The following is a 20,210-nucleotide window of genomic DNA, read 5'->3' on the forward strand; positions in this document are numbered from 1 at the left end:
AAGTAATGTATATATATACAAAATATATTCCAAGTCAAAAAAAAAAATATCATCCAATATTTTTAACTTAACAGCCATTTGCATAACAATATTATCGCATTCGACGTACGATACAGAGTCGAAGATCTAACAACGATAAGTTAATTCAAGGTTTGTTTTGTTGTCATAAAAAATGTTTTCACTCATTATGCCAATACATGTTTGTTTAATAAGTTTTTAATATAATTTAATCATAATACATAAGTGATACATTAAAAATACAGTTTTATTTTTGAATCCGTAGGAACATAAATAGAGGTTAATTTGCAAAGAGTTTCTAAGAATAAACTGTGGCTCCATGCTATAAATCGTTGCTTGATTATTATCAAAAAAACAATAATTGATCAATTGGCGCCCTTTCCTCGTGTAAATCTTCGTAGTGTACCACGCAACCCTATTGCGATATTGTTTGTCCAAGCGAAGGAAATTAGTTTCGAATACGTTGCTTTGATGATTAAGTATTTCTTGTTATAAACAACTATTAAATTTCTAATATTAATCATTTTTTACGTAAATTAATATGTAATATGTGATGTAAATATATAATTATCCTGTACAAGGCTTTTTCAATTTCTTTATTACATGAGTCATTTTACAACTGTAATTAAATATCGGAAGTATTTGACTGTTTTTTTTATTATGTCTGGAAAATGATTATTAAAAATAATTTTATTTATATCACCATCAGGCATTATCTACCACTTTAAATATGTCTCTCATTTAATACTCAACACTATCAGATCTCGAATCACCTATAATTGTTACGATTGTGTGTTCTAAGCGTGTATGAATAAAAATAATTGTTTTATATTGTCAGGTTCTTGTTATTTGTATTATGAAATGTTTTATTAGTTATTTAACATCAGCGTTCTTGTAATTTTCCAGAATTATATTACACTTAAACCGCTGCCGTGTGTTTTTGTAGTCGTCAGCTATTTTAGTTGGCAGTCAAACGTAAATGACCTACCACAAGAGGTTGTTGTGTTTGTTATATTAATGTCAGCGTATTAGTTATTGCTTAATTCTTTTCGCTTCACTTTAATTATTTATTAATTATTTTTATAATTTTAGTGAAAGCGATAGATTGATTCGTTCTCGAGTTGTTAACAATGAAAGGAAATAATTTTTTGATTAATCATTTGAATTGCACTTGTACTTGTACTTGTACTTGTACTTGTACTTGTAGTAAATTAACTTATATTTTATGTTATTAATTTTTTTACCATATATAATTGTATGTTATGTAGATTTTATCTATAAATAGCCACTTACTATTAGTATTAAATATTGCTGACTTCGACGTTTCTATAAATATTTCAATTAACTAATATGAAAGTAATAAAAGTCTTTCGATTTTGAAATCTATTGTCGTAATAACTGTCTATAATATATTAGTTGTTTCATTAAAAGCGACACTCCTATAGGTTTTTGTACGATAAAATCAACAAGTTAATTTGATCTATAGATAGACGAAAATCACGAAATCTGATGCCAAATGGACTAGCGCCAGTTGATGCTATACTTGTCTAATTAATTTATGTTAAGGAAATTTTCTGCTGTTTATCGATTAACGTATTAGTAGTACCCATTGATAAATGTCCTATAATTATTTTTATCTATCTTTATTTTTAACAATATAAATGAAACTTATTATATCTGTGGTATATTTTTAATTTCTCGAAAGGGAAACTGAATGGAAAAGTTTTTTTTATATATTCGTTTAATTTTTCCTTTCTCATTCGAAATTCGAATGTGATGGTTAAATTTAAAAAAAAGATACGTCAAATGTACGTCACTTGTGAAGTTTTATTTCTATTGAATCATGCGAGTTCTTATCTCTATACTATAAACATAACACGAAAAAGTTTTTAACAAAATAGTTTTTATGACTACTATAAACTTATCTTTATAATGTTATAAGCATTAGAATTGGGATAAGATATATCTTTCATCATAATTTTATTGATATTTAGTTTGGCGTCAGACCAAGGATGTTTCTTGTCCCCGACTTTGATTGTTTATTGTACAACCTACTTGGTATGATAAAATCGATGTTAATCGATTTGACGAGAAGTAAAAAAATATATGCTTTATTATATTGCACAGTGTCTACAGCCGACGTCAATCAATATTATATATATGACCTTATTATAAGTTTCGTTCTATTTTGTATCGTGATTTTATTGTATGGGAAGTTTTTGAAAGTTGAATATTATAATAATTCTAAAAATATTGAATGGTAGCAGGTTTTGTTTGTTTTTTTTTTAATTCATTTAAAGCCAGAGCTTGGTAACATTACGACTTAAACCTGTAATGCTACATAATCTCAACACTGTCCTCGATAAAATGTTTATTTAAAACAAACAAACATTATTAAATAGGTCGCAACTTCCTTCAGCAATTTACCGACGAATTGCCATTTAGGCCCCGATAGTGATGGCACATTTATCGATATTATTAAAGACGCTGTATTAATTCGCATCGATTATTCGTTAATTAGTAGTTCTTATTTTTATGACAAATTTATTAACTTTTTGTTTTGTTTGTCGATAATTCAATTAATCACATTCGTTATTTGTAATCTGTTTATTATGATATGGTAGTTAATACGAACTGTCCTTAAGAAATATTATGCTAATTGTCTTAAATATATATTTCTATATATTTGTAAGTTATAGTCTCAATAGTATATATAATGAAATGGTCATTAACACGAGCAGGACAGAACTTGTAACTTCCAGAACATTATATTCCAGACGTCTTAACATTTTGGTTAACGTGTAAATAAAACTATATATCTTGAGTAGTTTATTTTACTTTTAGATTTAATAACGTGTCTTAAATCTTAGGAATCATTAAGATAACGTCGCCTTTATCCGGTTTGTGTTTAAAGCATTCAATTATATTAATATTTTTAATAAAAATAAGAGCCTCCGAACCAACCCTATGAATGTTGAAGATGACCTACTTCCTTATTGACCGGGAGGGTCGCTGCCAAGGACGAGCGAGAGGGCGGTACATAAAGAAAGAGAGGGGCAGAAAACAATGTTGACCTCTCAGCATCCTGGATCGATATAGGTCAGGTGATGTCATCTTCTGATAATATGACGTATTAAGGGGATGGGGTGTCGTTTGGATTGTCAACAACAGTAATATAACTTAACATCCATAGTTTTAAGTGATAAGTGTGAAATGAAATTTGTCATAAAAAAATTTTACATCCAAACTCTTATTATTATCGTTACTATAAAAATAAGTTTTTCTCTTATACCAAATATATATGATTCTATCAGCAGTTAAGCGATAAAGTCGTAACGAACAAACCTACAGACATAGGAAAGGCTAGTCTAATAAAAATGTTATAATGAGTGGAATTAATTTTATTATAATAAAGCATAACTACGTCACTATCTAGGAATCGTATCGTTTATGTTAATGTTCATATAAAGCGATAAAATCGATTTATTTTTTTTGACAGACGTGGTTTCGATATCGGCCATCTAATAATATCTCTGGCGAGGTATTAACGATTCCATGACGTCATCTTGCCTTAATCTGGCGTAAACGTTTGTTTATAATATATTTTTATCACGTGTTTGCAAGTTTTGAACATAAAATACGTGTGTGTGTGAGAGTATATGTCGTGTGTGTATACACGTGTGTGTGCGGGTATATATCTTTGTGTGCGTGTGTGTTGTTCACATATTTCATTGCTTATATTTTCAATGAGCACTCGAAGTACAATGATATGATTTTATAAAAGTCAAGGCGACGGTGTCAAGGAGTTATTTGACTAATTCAATTAATTTTCACCTAAGTATATATATAACTGAATCAAAAATAATTGCTATACATACATAATTATGTGTAGTTTGTTTTAATTTCAATTAAAAAGGTATTAATTCATTTCTAAACTTGATTATCGACAATTAATATAAACAGTGGAATGACTAATGAAATAGGGTAGGGTGATAATGTACACCCTAACGTAAAGAGGCGTGTTACGAGTTGAGAAATGTGTTTGTCTGCGCCTTCATAGAGTCTAAACATAAAACCGGTTTTGATCTAGTTACGCTCGAAAGGTCAAATGTTAAAGAAAATTTAAACTGTTTATAATCTAGTTTTTAAAATTTGGTTGTTTTTGTAATTAAATTTTAATCTTAGATATAGCAACAGTTGATTTCTCTAATGTTTTATCTTTAACCAAAACTACCATTTAAATATTATTTTCTAAGAGAATATTTTTTTTTATATTATCACGATGATGATAAATTCCTTCTAAGTTCTAACTCTTCGCCGTTGTATCTGAAAGCGAGCACGTGTGCCATAACTCACCAGCTCAAGGACGACCTGTTCAACCGTCGGTGTGTTCCGCTGTAACTAACACACTGATTTGAATTCTAAATGTACCGTAACATACCGTATGATTTAAAATAATCAATTTGTGACTATATAAAATGTGTAATTAAACTGGTGGTTATCACTATGAGTGTAGGAAATGTAAACTGTTCAATAATAAATTATAAATTTAAATTCTTTCGTGACTCATTGTAATGTGTAAACAAAGCAATATATTTACCTATAATGACCGAAGCGATTTCGTTTAGAGTCGTCTGTTATTCGTAAATAATTTTTTAAAACGATTGTAATTTCATTGCCATCGAAGTGAATCGAACGACACGTTTTATTAACGATTTAAATACATTACAATATAAAACAATTGTAACAGTCCTATTAATAATATAAAGAACAATTAAATTACGATGTTTCTGTTATTTTTTCCTGGCCATGAATTATTTAAGTGTCGCTATTTGAATTTCTTCTTTGTACAAATATTAGTTTTGTCTCATAAAATCCGTTTTATTCTGTATAGTCTGTGTATAATGGAATAGTAAGCTATTTTTTTTTATTCTATCATATAGTATTATTTAGCCCGTATGTCATTTGTATTGTTAATGCGCAGTTTGTTCGTGATATTAAAAATTGTAATTCAATACATTTATTTCAAGCTGAACCGTATGTATAAGACTTTCCTTTTATTAAAAACTGCGCAGTTTCTGTTGTTGTATTTTGTTATTTAAAATGATATTTGTAGCATAATCGAAATATATAGTTTACGTTTCCAGGCCTTTAATGTGAATTCACTGTGTTTTAATAGAAACATTGGTAATAATTCAGTCTAAGTTCATTATTTTGTATGACCAAATATTATCATAGGACTGGTCGTGATAATTCTAGTGAGAGTCACCTTTCTATAGAAGTAAGTCTTTCAATCAATGCTAGGTTGTTAAAGAATAAAGAGTTAATTAAGAAATAATTCACTCTCTTATTTAATTATTCTCCAGTATATATATAATTATGTATGTATATATGTATGTGTCATACGGGAATGTAAGGCGTGTTATTCACCTTTTAAATAGTTCGCTGTTGGCTCCAACCCAGAGATAATATTTTGAATTATTTATAAAACAACCAAACATTGCCCGTTGTCGATACCATTTTACCCATTTATCCAAACCCCAATTAAAATTACCCACCGACGGATACAAATTTATTTTATTTATAGATAAAAAAAATTAACATACCAGTAAGGTACATATTTCATGACTGAAACTAAAATGAAAAAAATAATAATAGAATATTCGTAGTTAGACATTCACAATTCGTCTGGCCGTGATCACGGTTGCTGAAAAGTAACCAAAACATCTTGATTATGAAGTTTCAAAATAATAAAATTCTCGTAGTATATCCGAAATATTATTAGTTGTTACAAATACATCGTCTGTATACATAGAGACAGTCCATCACTACAGTCCGTATATATAAGTGTTATATACTATATATATGTATTTTAATATGTCATGAATAACTCTATTGTTTTGCTATAAACATGTAATCTCGGAATGATGTCACCGCTCCGTGTAAACAAGATGTTTAAAATATTAAAGCGATTCCTTAGTGGATTCGGGTCGCGTAATCGTTTGAAGCACATGCTATACGATAATTCAACTTTATTTTGGACATTACTCTCGTTTATTGCTTGCGTGGCCATTGTTTATTTTTTCATGTTGATATATTTTACCTTTTTATTAATATCCAGGATCAATCAGTGATAACTGTGGTATAAATAGCACCAGTAATCTGCTGTAGAAACAGTTGATCGTAAAGCGCCAATCGAATTAACTGTCTGTCTGACCTTGTGATTTTATGATATTTTAATGCCCAAACGAGGTGCCGGTGGGCATTCTGTGGGTGTATTGTTATTTAAAGTTACTCATACAATATATTTGGTTGAAATTGATTTTCAAATTTTTATGGAAAATGGAATACATAAAGCCTAATTAGGGGGTATCGTGGTGGGGACATGTTTTCCATTCGAAATGCCAATTATGTATGTATGTATTATTTATGGACAGCGCCATCTTTTTATGTTAAATAGAAACTGTACTATCAAGGACATTTATTTATTCAAATATTTGCAGATCCACATCGTTTGATATGAATTGAGAAGACGATCATTTGTATGGATATCAGTTATTAAGTAAACATTGATAACGTTATCAGATATCAATTCGCGTTATTTAATACATGCTCGTTGTGTTACTGCGATTTATTTTTAATAATATTGATAAGATTAAAAAAATTACACTGACCTTAGTAATATATATATGTATATTTTATTTTTGTTAGTTTTCGATAATACTGATAATCATATATTTAGATTATAATAAAAGAATGTACTTAAAAATTAGATGTTGCTGATTGTGTATAGGGTACCTTGTTTAGGCTTAGTGTTAAGTGAAGCATTCACAGCTACTTGATCTACGAATGAAAGTTCACGAGCTCTTGATCTTTAAGAGAGAGAGACGTCGAGAAAGAGAGAGACAGACAGAGAGAGATGGGCTAAGGCACTTTATAAAAAAAACAATGATAAACAAATAAAGAAAGCAGAAGAAAACTGAAATAGCGTTCCAGGTGTTTCGTAATCACAACAAAACATAGACTAACCCAGACCTTGAAACCATTAACTAGGTTGAGAACCATGGAAATAAACCCGCGAACAACACCAATGTGCCATAAACCATTTGATTGGACAGAAAACAATTACGTTCTGTTACGATAAATGTTTAAGGCGTACAAATATCACAGAAATTAAAATATGTTACTGTGTTAGCATGGATCTATCATAGCAGATACTTGGTTATGCATGCATGATGTTTGTGCAAGCATAAATGTAATCACGCGTCACGCATGACCTAAAGATCGAGCTAGGATATCTCCAGTGGAAATATGCAATTGATAATATTATATTAATGTCAACTCCTTACACTAAGATCATTGCAAAAGAAATTAGGAAATTGCTTTAAATAGCAAAGTTATGAAAATATATATTTTTTTAACTTAATAAAATAATATCTATGGAGTAAAATCAATCGTGGTGCTAAATAAGTACATAAGTTTTTTTAATTTTAAATTATAAATATAAAAAAACTGAACATTTTGTTTTATATATACATTATGTTATTTACAAGTTAAAATATAAATTCCACATTCATTTATTAAAAATTTTTAGGTTTATTTATTTTTTAATTAAATATAAGTTGGTCATATCTGCGTTTAATTTTAACCACAATTAATTTTATGCAACATTTCCGTTACTACACATTCGAACAAAGCATAAGTACATTTTTGTTTACGTGAAAGTTTTCGTCAATAGATTTTCGTTTTAAAGAAGACAGATATTTGACAGTGACAAAGTTCAGTTATAACTCTATGTTAGTATGTACACGAGATATAGCAATCACGACGCCGATAAGTGATCATAAGTAAACATTTAGTTACATATGTAATCCGCAAATATTTAGCAAATATCAATATGTTACATGGCGCTTGTTGAAATATTTCCTTGTTAGAAGAACTGCTTTAATTTTAAAATAGAATATTTCAAATGTATATCATTGTATAAGTAGTATTTAGAAGTAATCTATTTTATCCCATAAATATAAATTAAGAATGATTTTGTCTCCCCTATCCTGTATACATCGTTTTAGTCGTGACATGGTAACAGATTATTACCAACGTATACGTACAAAAAATAATATTTTGTAACTATACAAATATTTATTACTTTTTTTAATATGAGGGATATATAGAGCATAAAAAGGGACAAAATAAGGCATTAATTAATTTATGATTACATTTCTGTGTCAATGTGACAAGAGCTTTTGTTATTTACAACCCAAAACAAAACCAAATATGGCTTCAACCGACCTTCGCGAACATAATTTAGTTTCAATGCTAGATTAAAAGGAAAATTTGCAAAACTTTGGATATTAAGAGGTCGTGACGTTTGAAATAACCACTTCCTGTTAAAAAGGAGGTCTGTAATCTTTATGCTAATAATTTAGAGGTCCATTATCATCTCATTATAAAAGTAGTTTTGTCGTTTGTTCTCAAGTTACTTGTGGACACAAAAAAGTCTAGTTAAGAAGCTGTTAGTTTTTCGAAGACGGTTAAAATTTTATATGTCAATTACTTGGAAAATGATTTCAGCAAATTCAAAAAAAAAAACTTTACAATGATAGTTAGATTTAAGTTCAATTAAGATCATTGATTGAAACGAGAAAAATATATACCCATTAATTATATACAAATATTATTTTTTTAATATAACAAATGATTATACATAAAAAAAACTCGTTGAAATTATTTAATTATTTAAAACTCTGGATGATTTTTTCTTGTTATTTAATGTTATATAAAACTGTAACTACGTATAAAGCAGACTATACTAAAGCGTGTGTTATCGATGTTTGTATATTATCGATAATTTTATTAGTACTTCACTATATACTTGTCATTAAGCCATGGGCAGATAATACTAAAAAGTATTTTTTTGTAACCATTCATTCCTAAAATTTTCCTTTTCGTTAGCTTTTACTGAGATGTTACCAGCTCTGTGTGGCCATGAAAATAAGTCATTTGAAACGTGGCTCTTATAAGAATGTGCTGTATAGTAAAATTCGATACATTTTTATGAAAACAAGTGTCCAAGACATATATTTATTTATATATTAAAATCGACCCAATGATTTCGATGTGTTGTACGAAAAAAAATGTTTTCTAATCAATATTTTTTACGCGAATTCATATCAATACACTAACATACATTTGTAACTTTGATATATATATACATATATATATAGTTAATTTCCTATCCATATAAGAGTCACCCATGATAAGAATATAACGACACTCCTATAACAGCTATTGGCTTATCAAATTTGCTGTTTACATTATGTCTAGGTTTACAGAAGGTACTGAATTCACTCGTAGTTTTTTATATACAAGCAACCAGTGTTTTGTTAGATTAATATCTTAAAAAACATATTCAAATCATATGACATAATGCAGTTAAATTACAGATTATTAATTTATTTTTCATAAGACATACATCTAAATATATATTCTGTATCAATAACTATATATATTTTTTTAGTTTTCAGTTTAAACCGAATAACATTCAAAAAATATATATTTATATTTTATAGTTATCAACGGTGGTTGTGAAGACCTGTTCGTGTTTTTAATCGATTGTATAAATTCTGTCATATATAATATATATTGTGGCTGTTTCTAAAACATCTATCAGCGATTCACTATGATTTATGTTAAGTGAAAATTTAAAATTAGAAAAAAAAAATTTCCTTCAAGTATTTTTACACGCTTCTTATTAGCTACACCTGTACGTTTGTATGTTTGTAATTTAAATTGATTATTAAGTATCGATATAAATTCGACTTATGACTCATAGTAATATACGTATCGTATGTTATACTCGCGAAAATTTTTGACCAGAATTACTTATATCAATTATTATTTAATTTTTAAGATAATGTTAATTTTTTGGAGGAATTTGGATGAATTACGGTTTTATAATTAGATATACACAAATAAGTATAAGACGACGAATTGGAGCTACATGTGATGAAATATATAAAATTATATTTTTATTTCATATGTTCAAACTTGGCCAAATTTTCGTTCAGTAAATCCAACCAGCCTGTCATTACGGACAGCGTTCAGTGAACTCTGAACTATTGATTAGTTTAATATTTCAATCTATTCAACAGCTAGTTAAGTAGATACACGACTTCAGTAATCCGTTAGGATACCGTTTATATATTTTTTATCAATACTGAACTTGAACCATATTATTATTATAAATATTAACCGTTATGGAAAATAGGTATTTAAAATTTTATCAGCCAGTAATAGTATTAAAATTTACGAGACAAAAATGTTATTTCGTCTTATTTATTACAAAATATACGTGAGTTTAGTTTTAGCTTTGAAACGTTCACATTAATAGCAAAGATAGACATTTTTGGTAATACTTATCTTAGTGCATTCTAATGTATGTATGTATTTTGAAGTATACTATATGTATGTGTTATATTACAGTAGTGTACTGCGACTACAGCGGCTCGGGTCGATCACTGCAGTGGCTCGAGGATTATGTCACGCGGGACGTCCTGCCACGTCACGCCACACGCTGCTCAGCTCTTTCCGTGACATCGGGGCAGACTGAGGTCTATAGGTAAGTTATATTCATACATACGATTCCCGTCCCAACACGCTTATTACACCCGTTCAATAGGTTTCGTAAGTATATTTCAACACTATAATTTAACGGCATATTGCTTTACAGAGGAAATAATTAAGGATTAAATGAAATAAATAGGTTTAAAATTAAAAAACACTCAAATACTGATCATATCAAGTGATATTTCTTAGTAACTAGAAACGCATCTTTTCAACACAGTTTTGACAGCGGTTGTCTTACGTGTGCGTTATTAAAATTGAAGTTAAATAAATTTTCTTGAACCGTAATTCATTAAAAATATTTAGAGCGCTGATTTCAAAACATCTCGGTTTAGCATAGGTCGGTCGACCTTGAGGAATTGTCCTCGAAACTAAAATTCACTTTCGCCATTTATAATTGGCATGACATCCATTCTGTTATATAACTAATATTAAGTTCTACTATTTTAAACTTCTAAAGTATAGTATATTTGTATTATCTTTACATAGTTTTCACCGTCCTATGCCATTAAAATTCTATTAAACTTAAATAAACATTATCATGTGTTAGTAGTTAGTATTTATTTTATAGTATGGACTTTGGTATTGGGATTATCATTTGTATTGTTAGAAATCTAGTTGGTTGTAATGTGTTGTGTAGGTCAGAATCGAAGGAGATTTTACGAACAGCTGTAGGGGCTGGTGATGAAGATGTAGTTGTGATTGGAGCATCTCTGACGCAGTTCCTACGGGCTCTGAGGCCGGAGAATGTAGTCGTGTTTGTCTCTTCACGTGAAACGGAGAGACAGCTCACACCATGGAAGGAGTTTGGGGCTGAGGTATGAACATTGAATTTTTATTACTTATTTCAAGCTTCTACTTTTTCTGACAACAGTTCTCTACAACAGTGGCGGGCACACCATATATGCTAGTAAGCACTGCTTACCTTACCCATACAACAACTAAACCTACGTTGTTTAATTCTTACTTACATACTTCTAATCATACGTTACGGAATACGAATGTTTACAGACATTTAAATTATATTCATGATATAGAGGATAGAGGAGAAAATTGTGATGAAAATTTATATATATATATATATATTTTAATGTATATATATTCTGCTTATCGTAACCCAAATATCTGTGCACTCCCCTGCTTTATAACAGACTTTTAAATGGAACATGTATATTTAAAACAATCATATATTCCTGATATATGTATAATATTAATAAATCATTTTCATTCTATTATATATTGTTTGTATTACCTACCAGAGTGTTCATTAATAACAAGCTTAGTTCCCGTCTCCATTGGACTGCCGACAATGGAAATTAAATTAAATTCTCTTACGAAACTTAATTTTACAAAATTCTATCTCACAGCAACATCACGTATAATAAACTTTACTCAACAGTTTCATAAAAAAAAAACCAGCAAAAAATATAACGCACGTTAAAATGCAATTGCCTCATGTGTTATCGAGCATATGGTAGGTCACGTCTAACAACGTCAGAAGGTTAACCGGCAAATTCCTAGCCTTTATCAGCGAACGCATTGAAATCGCGGGCGCAGCGACATTGTTCAATTTATTTGTTTTATGTCCATAGCAAGTGCATTTGTACTTGAGAAAACCTAGTTATGTTATGAGCTCGATAGTCTGTGAGGATGTGTTAATGTATATAGCTTTTGATCTTCAAACTACTGAATTAATTTTGATGAAACTTTCCATTAATACAGTTCGGAAATCAGAATAATATATAGGTTATATTTTATTCATAAATTCCGTGTAGTTCCCAAGGAACATATAACAACAGGTGTGTGTGGTATTTTAATAATATCTTAATTATTTGAGTTATGTTTATGAATTTCCCTATGAACAAAATACAGATGAAAAAAAACACGAAATGGCGGGCATAAATGACTAGTAAATAACTTTATAACACAACATAAATAAAAAATATATGTACCATATGTACGAATCATTTTATATCAATGGAAAACTTAAATCGTCTAATCGTAGGCACCTGTACTATTGATTTACTAAATAGTGCATCAGAACGAACCTTCAAGGTTCCTAATACACACTCGACATAGTGACTTTAATACTCAGTCTTAATATTAAGAAACTGAAAGGTTTTAATATGAATAAATTCTATAGAATAAAAATATCGATCTATTATAATATGGGCTAAAGAATTTATTATACTTTTTAGATTGAATTGTTTTATACGTATTTCTTTAAATAAGACAGACTTTTTCTGCTAGTCTTTATAAATACATACGAGATAACGCTCGCTACGAATAAGGAAAACACTTAACCTATTTTTCTACTCGAACCATCTCAATGATGAAGGTTTTCATATGATTAAAGTAATGATATAAATTCTAAAGAATTGAAATTAAATATTTTTTATATTTATATTAAGAAATTGGTTATAATTTTTATGTATATATATATATACTACAAACGATAGTGAGTATGTATGTGTATATAATTGTCGTTATTATTATGTATATATGTCCATTATATAAATATAGATTAAAAATATGGTTTATTTTTAAAAACATTACTGGTTTTCATCAAAAATTCTCTCTCTATTCACGATTTTATCAGGATAGCTACTAGGTATATACAAAGTTTCAAACATTTGGTCGTAACATAATAAGACAATAAATGTATGTAGAGTAACATTACTAAACAAACAATCAGTTAATTAGTAAAACAGATACACAGTAGTATTGATAGTCTAAAACCCGATGAGAACAAAGCCAATAGATATGACTAAGAAATAATACAAAATTATCAGGAGAGTAGATCGAAGGTATCATTATATTCTTATGTTCTATAACATTCAAAACAATTCCAAGGTCGTTGACCCTTCTACACCGTCATAATTTCGGCGCGCTTTGCTTGCACCGTCTATTTTTAAGCAGGCAATGTCAACTGGCTTCTTAGAATTTAGAACAATTGGAAACTGAATGCCAAATAATCTTGTGTTAGCATAATATACTGTAGATTTAATTTTCATTACAATATAGAAGTTATTCAAAACATAAAACGTTTTTTTTTATATAAAAGTAAAATGGTAAAACCTTCAACATTTATTTATTCAAATAATTTATTGAGAGCGGTCGAATGTTTTATGAAGTTTTATTTCGTAGTTGTAATAATATTTAATAAAGAGTCGATTTCTCTATTGAATTTGAATTGAGAATTTTTGCCCGACTAAAAAATTTTTGTAAATAGTTAAAAACGCAAAACTATTCATTCGATTCTAGTTAATGTTCGCAAATAAAAGAACTTCAAAAAATCTATATATTTTTTTATGTGTTTGCAAAGAAAGCACAATAGTCAGAAGTTTGGAATATTGAAGTGAGTGTATTTTTACAGATAATCAAGATACCGGAAACTAAAGAAGGTTTTATTGATCTGAACAACTTAGAGATGAGGTTACAGGAGAACACGGAGGACGGAAAACGTATGATAGGATTCTTTCCAGCCGCTTCCAAACTCACTGGAGTTTTAGCTGATGATGTCGCAACGACGCTGTTGCTTCACCAGTACGGAGCTTGGTCTTTTTGGGACTACACCCTCGTAGCACCGACTTGTGCTGTCGATATGAACCCGACCTTCCTGGGGGTGGAAGACGGTATGGTGAATAAGGATGCTCTGTTTTACAACTGCGAGAAATTCGTCGGGGGCATCCAAGGTCCGTACATCACTGTGGTGAAGAAGCACCTGTTCACAAACACCGCGATATATCATGATGATGTAGAGGTTTGTACTTCAGTTAACATTGACTAGTTCCGTTATTTAGTTAACCCAGTTAAAGGTTTTATCGGTTACACTAAACAAATCTTACGTCCTTGACTAACTGTGAATGTAATAATGTTTATTGTACAGCGACATGTTTGTTAAAATCATTGTCATATAAATACGATCGGATTGTTTATGTAATAGGTCATAGAGATTCAACTAACCAAACACAGAAAACGTGAATTAGCTATAAACTTCTTAAAGACCTCAAATGTTACTAAATTTAGTTTGGTATAGAGCATTATGAAAATTGGGGAGAAAAAACTGAAGCCCTAAACATGTGCAAATTTCACCACCAGCACTCATTAAAAATCAATTCGGTTCTTTGGTTCGAATGCATCTATCTCCTGAGAGGTTTCCATCCTGATGTGTCAAGAAGTTTCATATCACAATAAATCTTACAAGTTCATGTTTTGGTACACAAGGTACTGTCTGAGAGGATATCAGAGTACAAGTGCACGGAGGCAGTTCGAGCAGCTATCGTGATGCAGATACGAGACGGAATCGGTCTCCAGAACATAGCTGACAGACAGGATCATATTACTAAGTAAGTGTTTGTTTTTTCATATAGTTTGTATATACAACATAGGATATAAATTTTGATGCCAAAATTATGAAGTTAATAACTTTTTATTTTAAATGTGTTTTTGCTAGAAAACATTTTTAATTTCCATTTAGTGAATTAATATTCTCGTCTACCGTTGTTATATTTGTCTGTTGTGATGGACTGGACGTCTTATGTATTAATTTGTTTATTTAACTGTGATTTTAATGACATTAATCTACCATAGAACCTATAGCACGTGTATGACCCAGTACCTAGCTAAACTTTTTGTTCCTCAAATTATTATGGACAAGCAATATAACATCCAAAAGCACTTGTGCTAAACAACATATAATATCTTTATTTTTGATGCAATATAAATTATGTTTCTTTTATTAATAAAAAAACAATATCTACGGTAAGCAAATTAAATGTGAGTTTTCTCTAACAATGATTCTTAAAACTACGTACTGGCGTTGGTTTTTTACTATTTATGGAAACTAAAGAAATTGAAGGCTTATCCAAATTTTCTATGAATTCTTCCGGTTTTTTGTTTGTTTGAGATGTGATTCGCAAATAATAATGGTTAAATATATTGCCGTGGCACGTCTTCCATCGAAATTCGTACTAATAATTCCACCTTAATGCTGTCAATGGTTTTAAAGCTTAGGTTAAAAAATTTTTCATTGTTTAATATAAATATTCGAATGAAGTGTAAATCATAGCACCTTAAAGTAATTCGTGTCGTTCGGGGTTAAATTCTTTGGCGAGGCTGTGACGTATGTCATCACGATATTTTGGCAGCGGAGTGTATGGAGCCTGTTAGATTCAAACTCTTCTCTATATTAAATATTAAACATTTTATACAACATAATTTTCATACTATACGATCCGCGCTGTAATTCTATTTTCAGTGTTTATTTCCGTGTTGATGTGTTTTTTTTGTTCATTCTATATATATATGTGATTCAGTATTTTATTTTACATAGAAGCTCTCGCCTACAATAAAACCCTGAGATACATTGTTATGTACAGGTTATGTATAATATTATATCTCAATAAATACAATAACTATAACATAAAGTGTGTCAAGAATAAGACATAAAATTAATATATATTACTCGAAGCTTGTTTATTGTGTTATCTGGTGACCCTCGGTTAAAATATTAACATAAACTCCCACGGAATACGTACGAACAGGAAATTTTATGAAAATCTTTATTATTACTAATAAACTCGTTTAACAGATGAGATAAATTTATTTATTTGTCTATGGACAAACGGATATAAAAATTATTATAAATCAAATAAATAGTATATTTTTAAGGTTAAATTACCCGGTTGCATCGATACGGTTAAGATCTACTTACCACAAATTTTTCATTGTCACACTGAATACGAAGCTCTCCGCGTTTTTCTTAAATACCTTAATACTATAATTTGCTAACATTTACAAATAAAAAACTATTGATCGGAATTTTGAGATCAATAAAGCAAAATAAATATTTATATGTAATATAATTTAAAAATATTGTATATTTTGCCGGAAGACACTTCGATCGTCGCTGTTTGCTAACTCGTTGAGATAACGAGAATATCCATTACTCAAACTTTAAACTGATGCTTGTTTTTGTCCAAATGTTTGTTTTTTACTTAGCTCACGTGTGACAATATCTTGATTTTGTTCTCTCGATTAGATTCATCCTTTTCGATATTAATTTAAGCATTTTTATAATTAAAGATACTCTACTTCTTAACGATTCGATATTCTGACATATGTATATCATGTAAATAGATTAATTGAAAAGAATATTTTATTGAGGTACATTCGGATTGTGTAGTTTCTATGAAAATTAATTTTGCTCTAACACTTAAAAAAAAACGTGAAAATAGTGCTTTTGTAAACATAAATGGCCATAAAATTATACGTACATAAGTGATGTATAAAAACAGTTTAAAATTATTATAATACTATAGAAATATATTCAAATTACCGTATTTTTATTACCTCTTTATTTTGTAGGTGTTGTTTTGAAATATAAAACCCAATGGCCCCTGCCAGAGTTTGTAATTCTCAAAAATGGGTACCAGTCATTCTTAATACACCTTTTTATTTACAATTAGGAATAACAAATTCGAGCTTGTCCTTTGTCTCAGGATACTGTTGCCTTAGGATAGTTTTTCTTGGTTTTTTAAATCATATTCATAGTTAGGGTTTGAAAAAGAGACGAAATTTAATGAATTACGAAAGGTCACAAATAAAATCATGATATATAGATATTTTAATTGTTTAAATACAACAAACTTAAACTATGTGAAGCTCTAAATGATTACAGAAACTCTCGCATTTTATTTACTGGCCTTAAAATCTTATTAATTTATCGTGTCTTGATATGAACGTGCTGCTAACATATACTATACAATATCCATATTGTTCTGTACGAGATAATTATTCCATAGCTACATCTGAACAATGAGGAAGTTCAGAGGGCGTTTTAGATCAATTTTCAGTTTCCTATCTATATAACAGCTTCCGCATTATGACGCTGCGGAAAACAGCGAAGTTTCTTCCGTCGCAGAGGAACTTTGAATTGCATTTTCCTTTATATTAAACGAATACAACGTATACGCCAAAACATGTACAGATTATGTTGAATATTATTTTTTTGTTTTTATTTTTCGATCAACGCTCACGTGTCTTAAAGACTGCTTAAGACTATGTATCCTTCCTTGTTTTAACATACACTGATATTATTAAATCAAAATAACAATAAAATTTCAGTAAGTCTCTTTATTCTAACTTCAATGTTTTCCTGTTGGATTTGGTCAGAAAATTTTGTTTTACTCCAGTAGGTCATCGAAATGGGTCAGGAATTGCTCGTACCGAAATAGATCGTTGCTAGCTGACTTTGCGGCGCCGCTTCAATTACATGTACGGTTACCAGACAAAATTATATAATGTTGATAATAACGAAGATAACATATAATCATATGCTTAGAAACTATATAGAATATATATATCGAAAATAGTATGAATTTCGTAAAATTAATTTCAATTCACACGTGTATTCCATATAATATCCGAGTGTTGGGATAATATTTTATATGGTAATACTGAGCTTTATATGTCAAATCTGTGACATTGACAGAAATAGCCATTAACGGTAAACACCACAGACTATGTAACATTAGTGTCTCCGATGAAAAGGTTTATTTTTTTTATGTTACAATATATATAAAGTTTATTTCCAGTCCGGTAATCCAATACGTGTGTAAATAGATGTGCGAATCTGCGCACACGCAGGCCTCAAGGGCGTTGCTAATTTTTATCTGAGCGGTGTTTTTCGCTCAGACTGTTCCACATGACGTTCGTACTATCAGAATGTTTTTAATTTGTAGTAGTAGAGATTGATTTATATAATGTTATGTTATTAGTAGCTTCCTTTATATGAAGCGTGTAGAAAGAAAATAGTTTATAACCTTATGTAAAAATTATCAAAAGGCTTTTTTTTGACTGCTATCACTTAAAAGTGACACTTAAAGCTAAATTTATGTCCAAGTTAATGTTAATCATTATAATATTTACATACAATTTAAAAATAATACGAACGTATGAGATAGGAAGAAATAACGAATTTTTTGTTAGGAAAAAAAAAATGCCAATACTTTTCTAGTTCGTCCATTTTATCGGGTTGTGCTCAATAATTGAGACGAATATTTTTTTGCATTTGTATTGAATAAAATTTTATACAATTTCCGTTCAAAATTATCGTTACTTATAATAAACATAAAATCTTAAGCTGTGTATACACGATATAAATGAATGATATGATACATATAGTTATTTTCTTTTTTAACATATACTATACAATACTTACTATACAATACTTTATTATATGTAATATTAGCTTAAAGATTATATAATTCAATGACGTCAATGATTGATTTCCTTCTACGTAGTAATTATGTAACATTTTTTTATACATATTAGGAAAAATGCATGACTGATCAGTGATTACTATGAATCAGATGAGATTTTTTCATATTCTCGCCATTGAAGTGAATCACTTGGCAATACTTATACAAGACAACGTTATATGTGAATTTTATAGGCTTTAATAAAAAATAACTTTATTAATTTATAGTATTGTTAAGACGTTTTAAAGCGGTTTTGGGAGTCGTTAAAAAACATTGTTTTCTTAGTTTTTTGTTTATAAAAAACATTATGGCTTGAATGTATGTTGCATATTGTTTTATTATATAAGAGAAGGGCATTATTTTTTGGAGATCATTGAACTATTCAATGCCAATCTTTGACGCCATTCAACTCGCTAATTGGAATTGCTCGCTACCGGGTTACTTTTGTTGTTGTTCTGATAGCATTTTTCAATCAACTGTCAGTCTATTAAACACACTTCGTATTTCATGAATATTTTTGATTTCAAGACATTTTTCGCTACAATTCCTATATTTTGCTTTTGAACTTTCAAATGCATTCAACATTTTGGGCGTCTCAGCCAAGTAGGTCAAGTAGTTAGAAGAATTCATGTCACTCGTCTGTACTATTATCAAAATTAAAATAATTTCGCCATTTTGTATGATGAGTAATGCGAATAAACGAATAAAAAGAAAACGTCAACTTGACAGTTCAAAAATGTTGCCATACTAAAATGATATTTTCTTTGAACAAAGAAAATTGTTAGAAAAAACCCGATCGTTACGAGTTTTTTTCTAATATCTTACTTTTTATTTATTTCACTAACTTATATCGAGTTAAACTATAATGTTTGTCAAAATCAATTAATCAAGTCTTTTGCAAATAATTAAATTAACCGACAAATGAACAGAAAATGTATATAAAAACATAATCCTTCTTAATTAAAAAAAAAATCCGACCTGTTCATATAAGTCTTAAGAGTTAAGATTAGTTACTGAAGAATAAGAAAGATTATTATCTTGTAACTAAAAGTCGATAATTATAAATAAAAAAAACTAGTCAAGTGACAGTCTGACACGTCCACGAAAGGTTCCGTATCTTTATTTATAAAAACTTGTAAAAACATAATCTTCGCTATATGGAGGTCTCACTTAAATAATAATTTTTTGTTGTTATGCCACCAAAAATATATCCTATGTTCATCTGTTTTGAGACACGGTACAGTGACCGACGGACAGACGGAGAGCCAGCGAGTTTTATTTACAGGGTAGCGTTTTAAAGTA

At 29.4% G+C, this 20,210-nt stretch overlaps 1 protein-coding gene across 1 annotated transcript in view; it reads left to right on the forward strand.

The window, feature by feature from the left end:
* Window positions 1-20,210, forward strand: part of LOC116774477 (uncharacterized) — a 51,063-nt gene that overhangs the window by 16,138 nt on the left and 14,715 nt on the right. The window contains exons 2-5 of the mRNA XM_061524798.1: window positions 10,504-10,639; window positions 11,285-11,462; window positions 14,021-14,407; window positions 14,872-14,993. Coding sequence (XP_061380782.1) covers window positions 10,504-10,639; window positions 11,285-11,462; window positions 14,021-14,407; window positions 14,872-14,993 — 823 coding nt within the window. The remainder of the gene's footprint in view (window positions 1-10,503; window positions 10,640-11,284; window positions 11,463-14,020; window positions 14,408-14,871; window positions 14,994-20,210) is intronic.

Source organism: Danaus plexippus, chromosome 26 (assembly GCF_018135715.1).
Source record: "Danaus plexippus chromosome 26, MEX_DaPlex, whole genome shotgun sequence".
Classification (NCBI taxonomy): Eukaryota; Metazoa; Arthropoda; class Insecta; order Lepidoptera; family Nymphalidae; genus Danaus; species Danaus plexippus.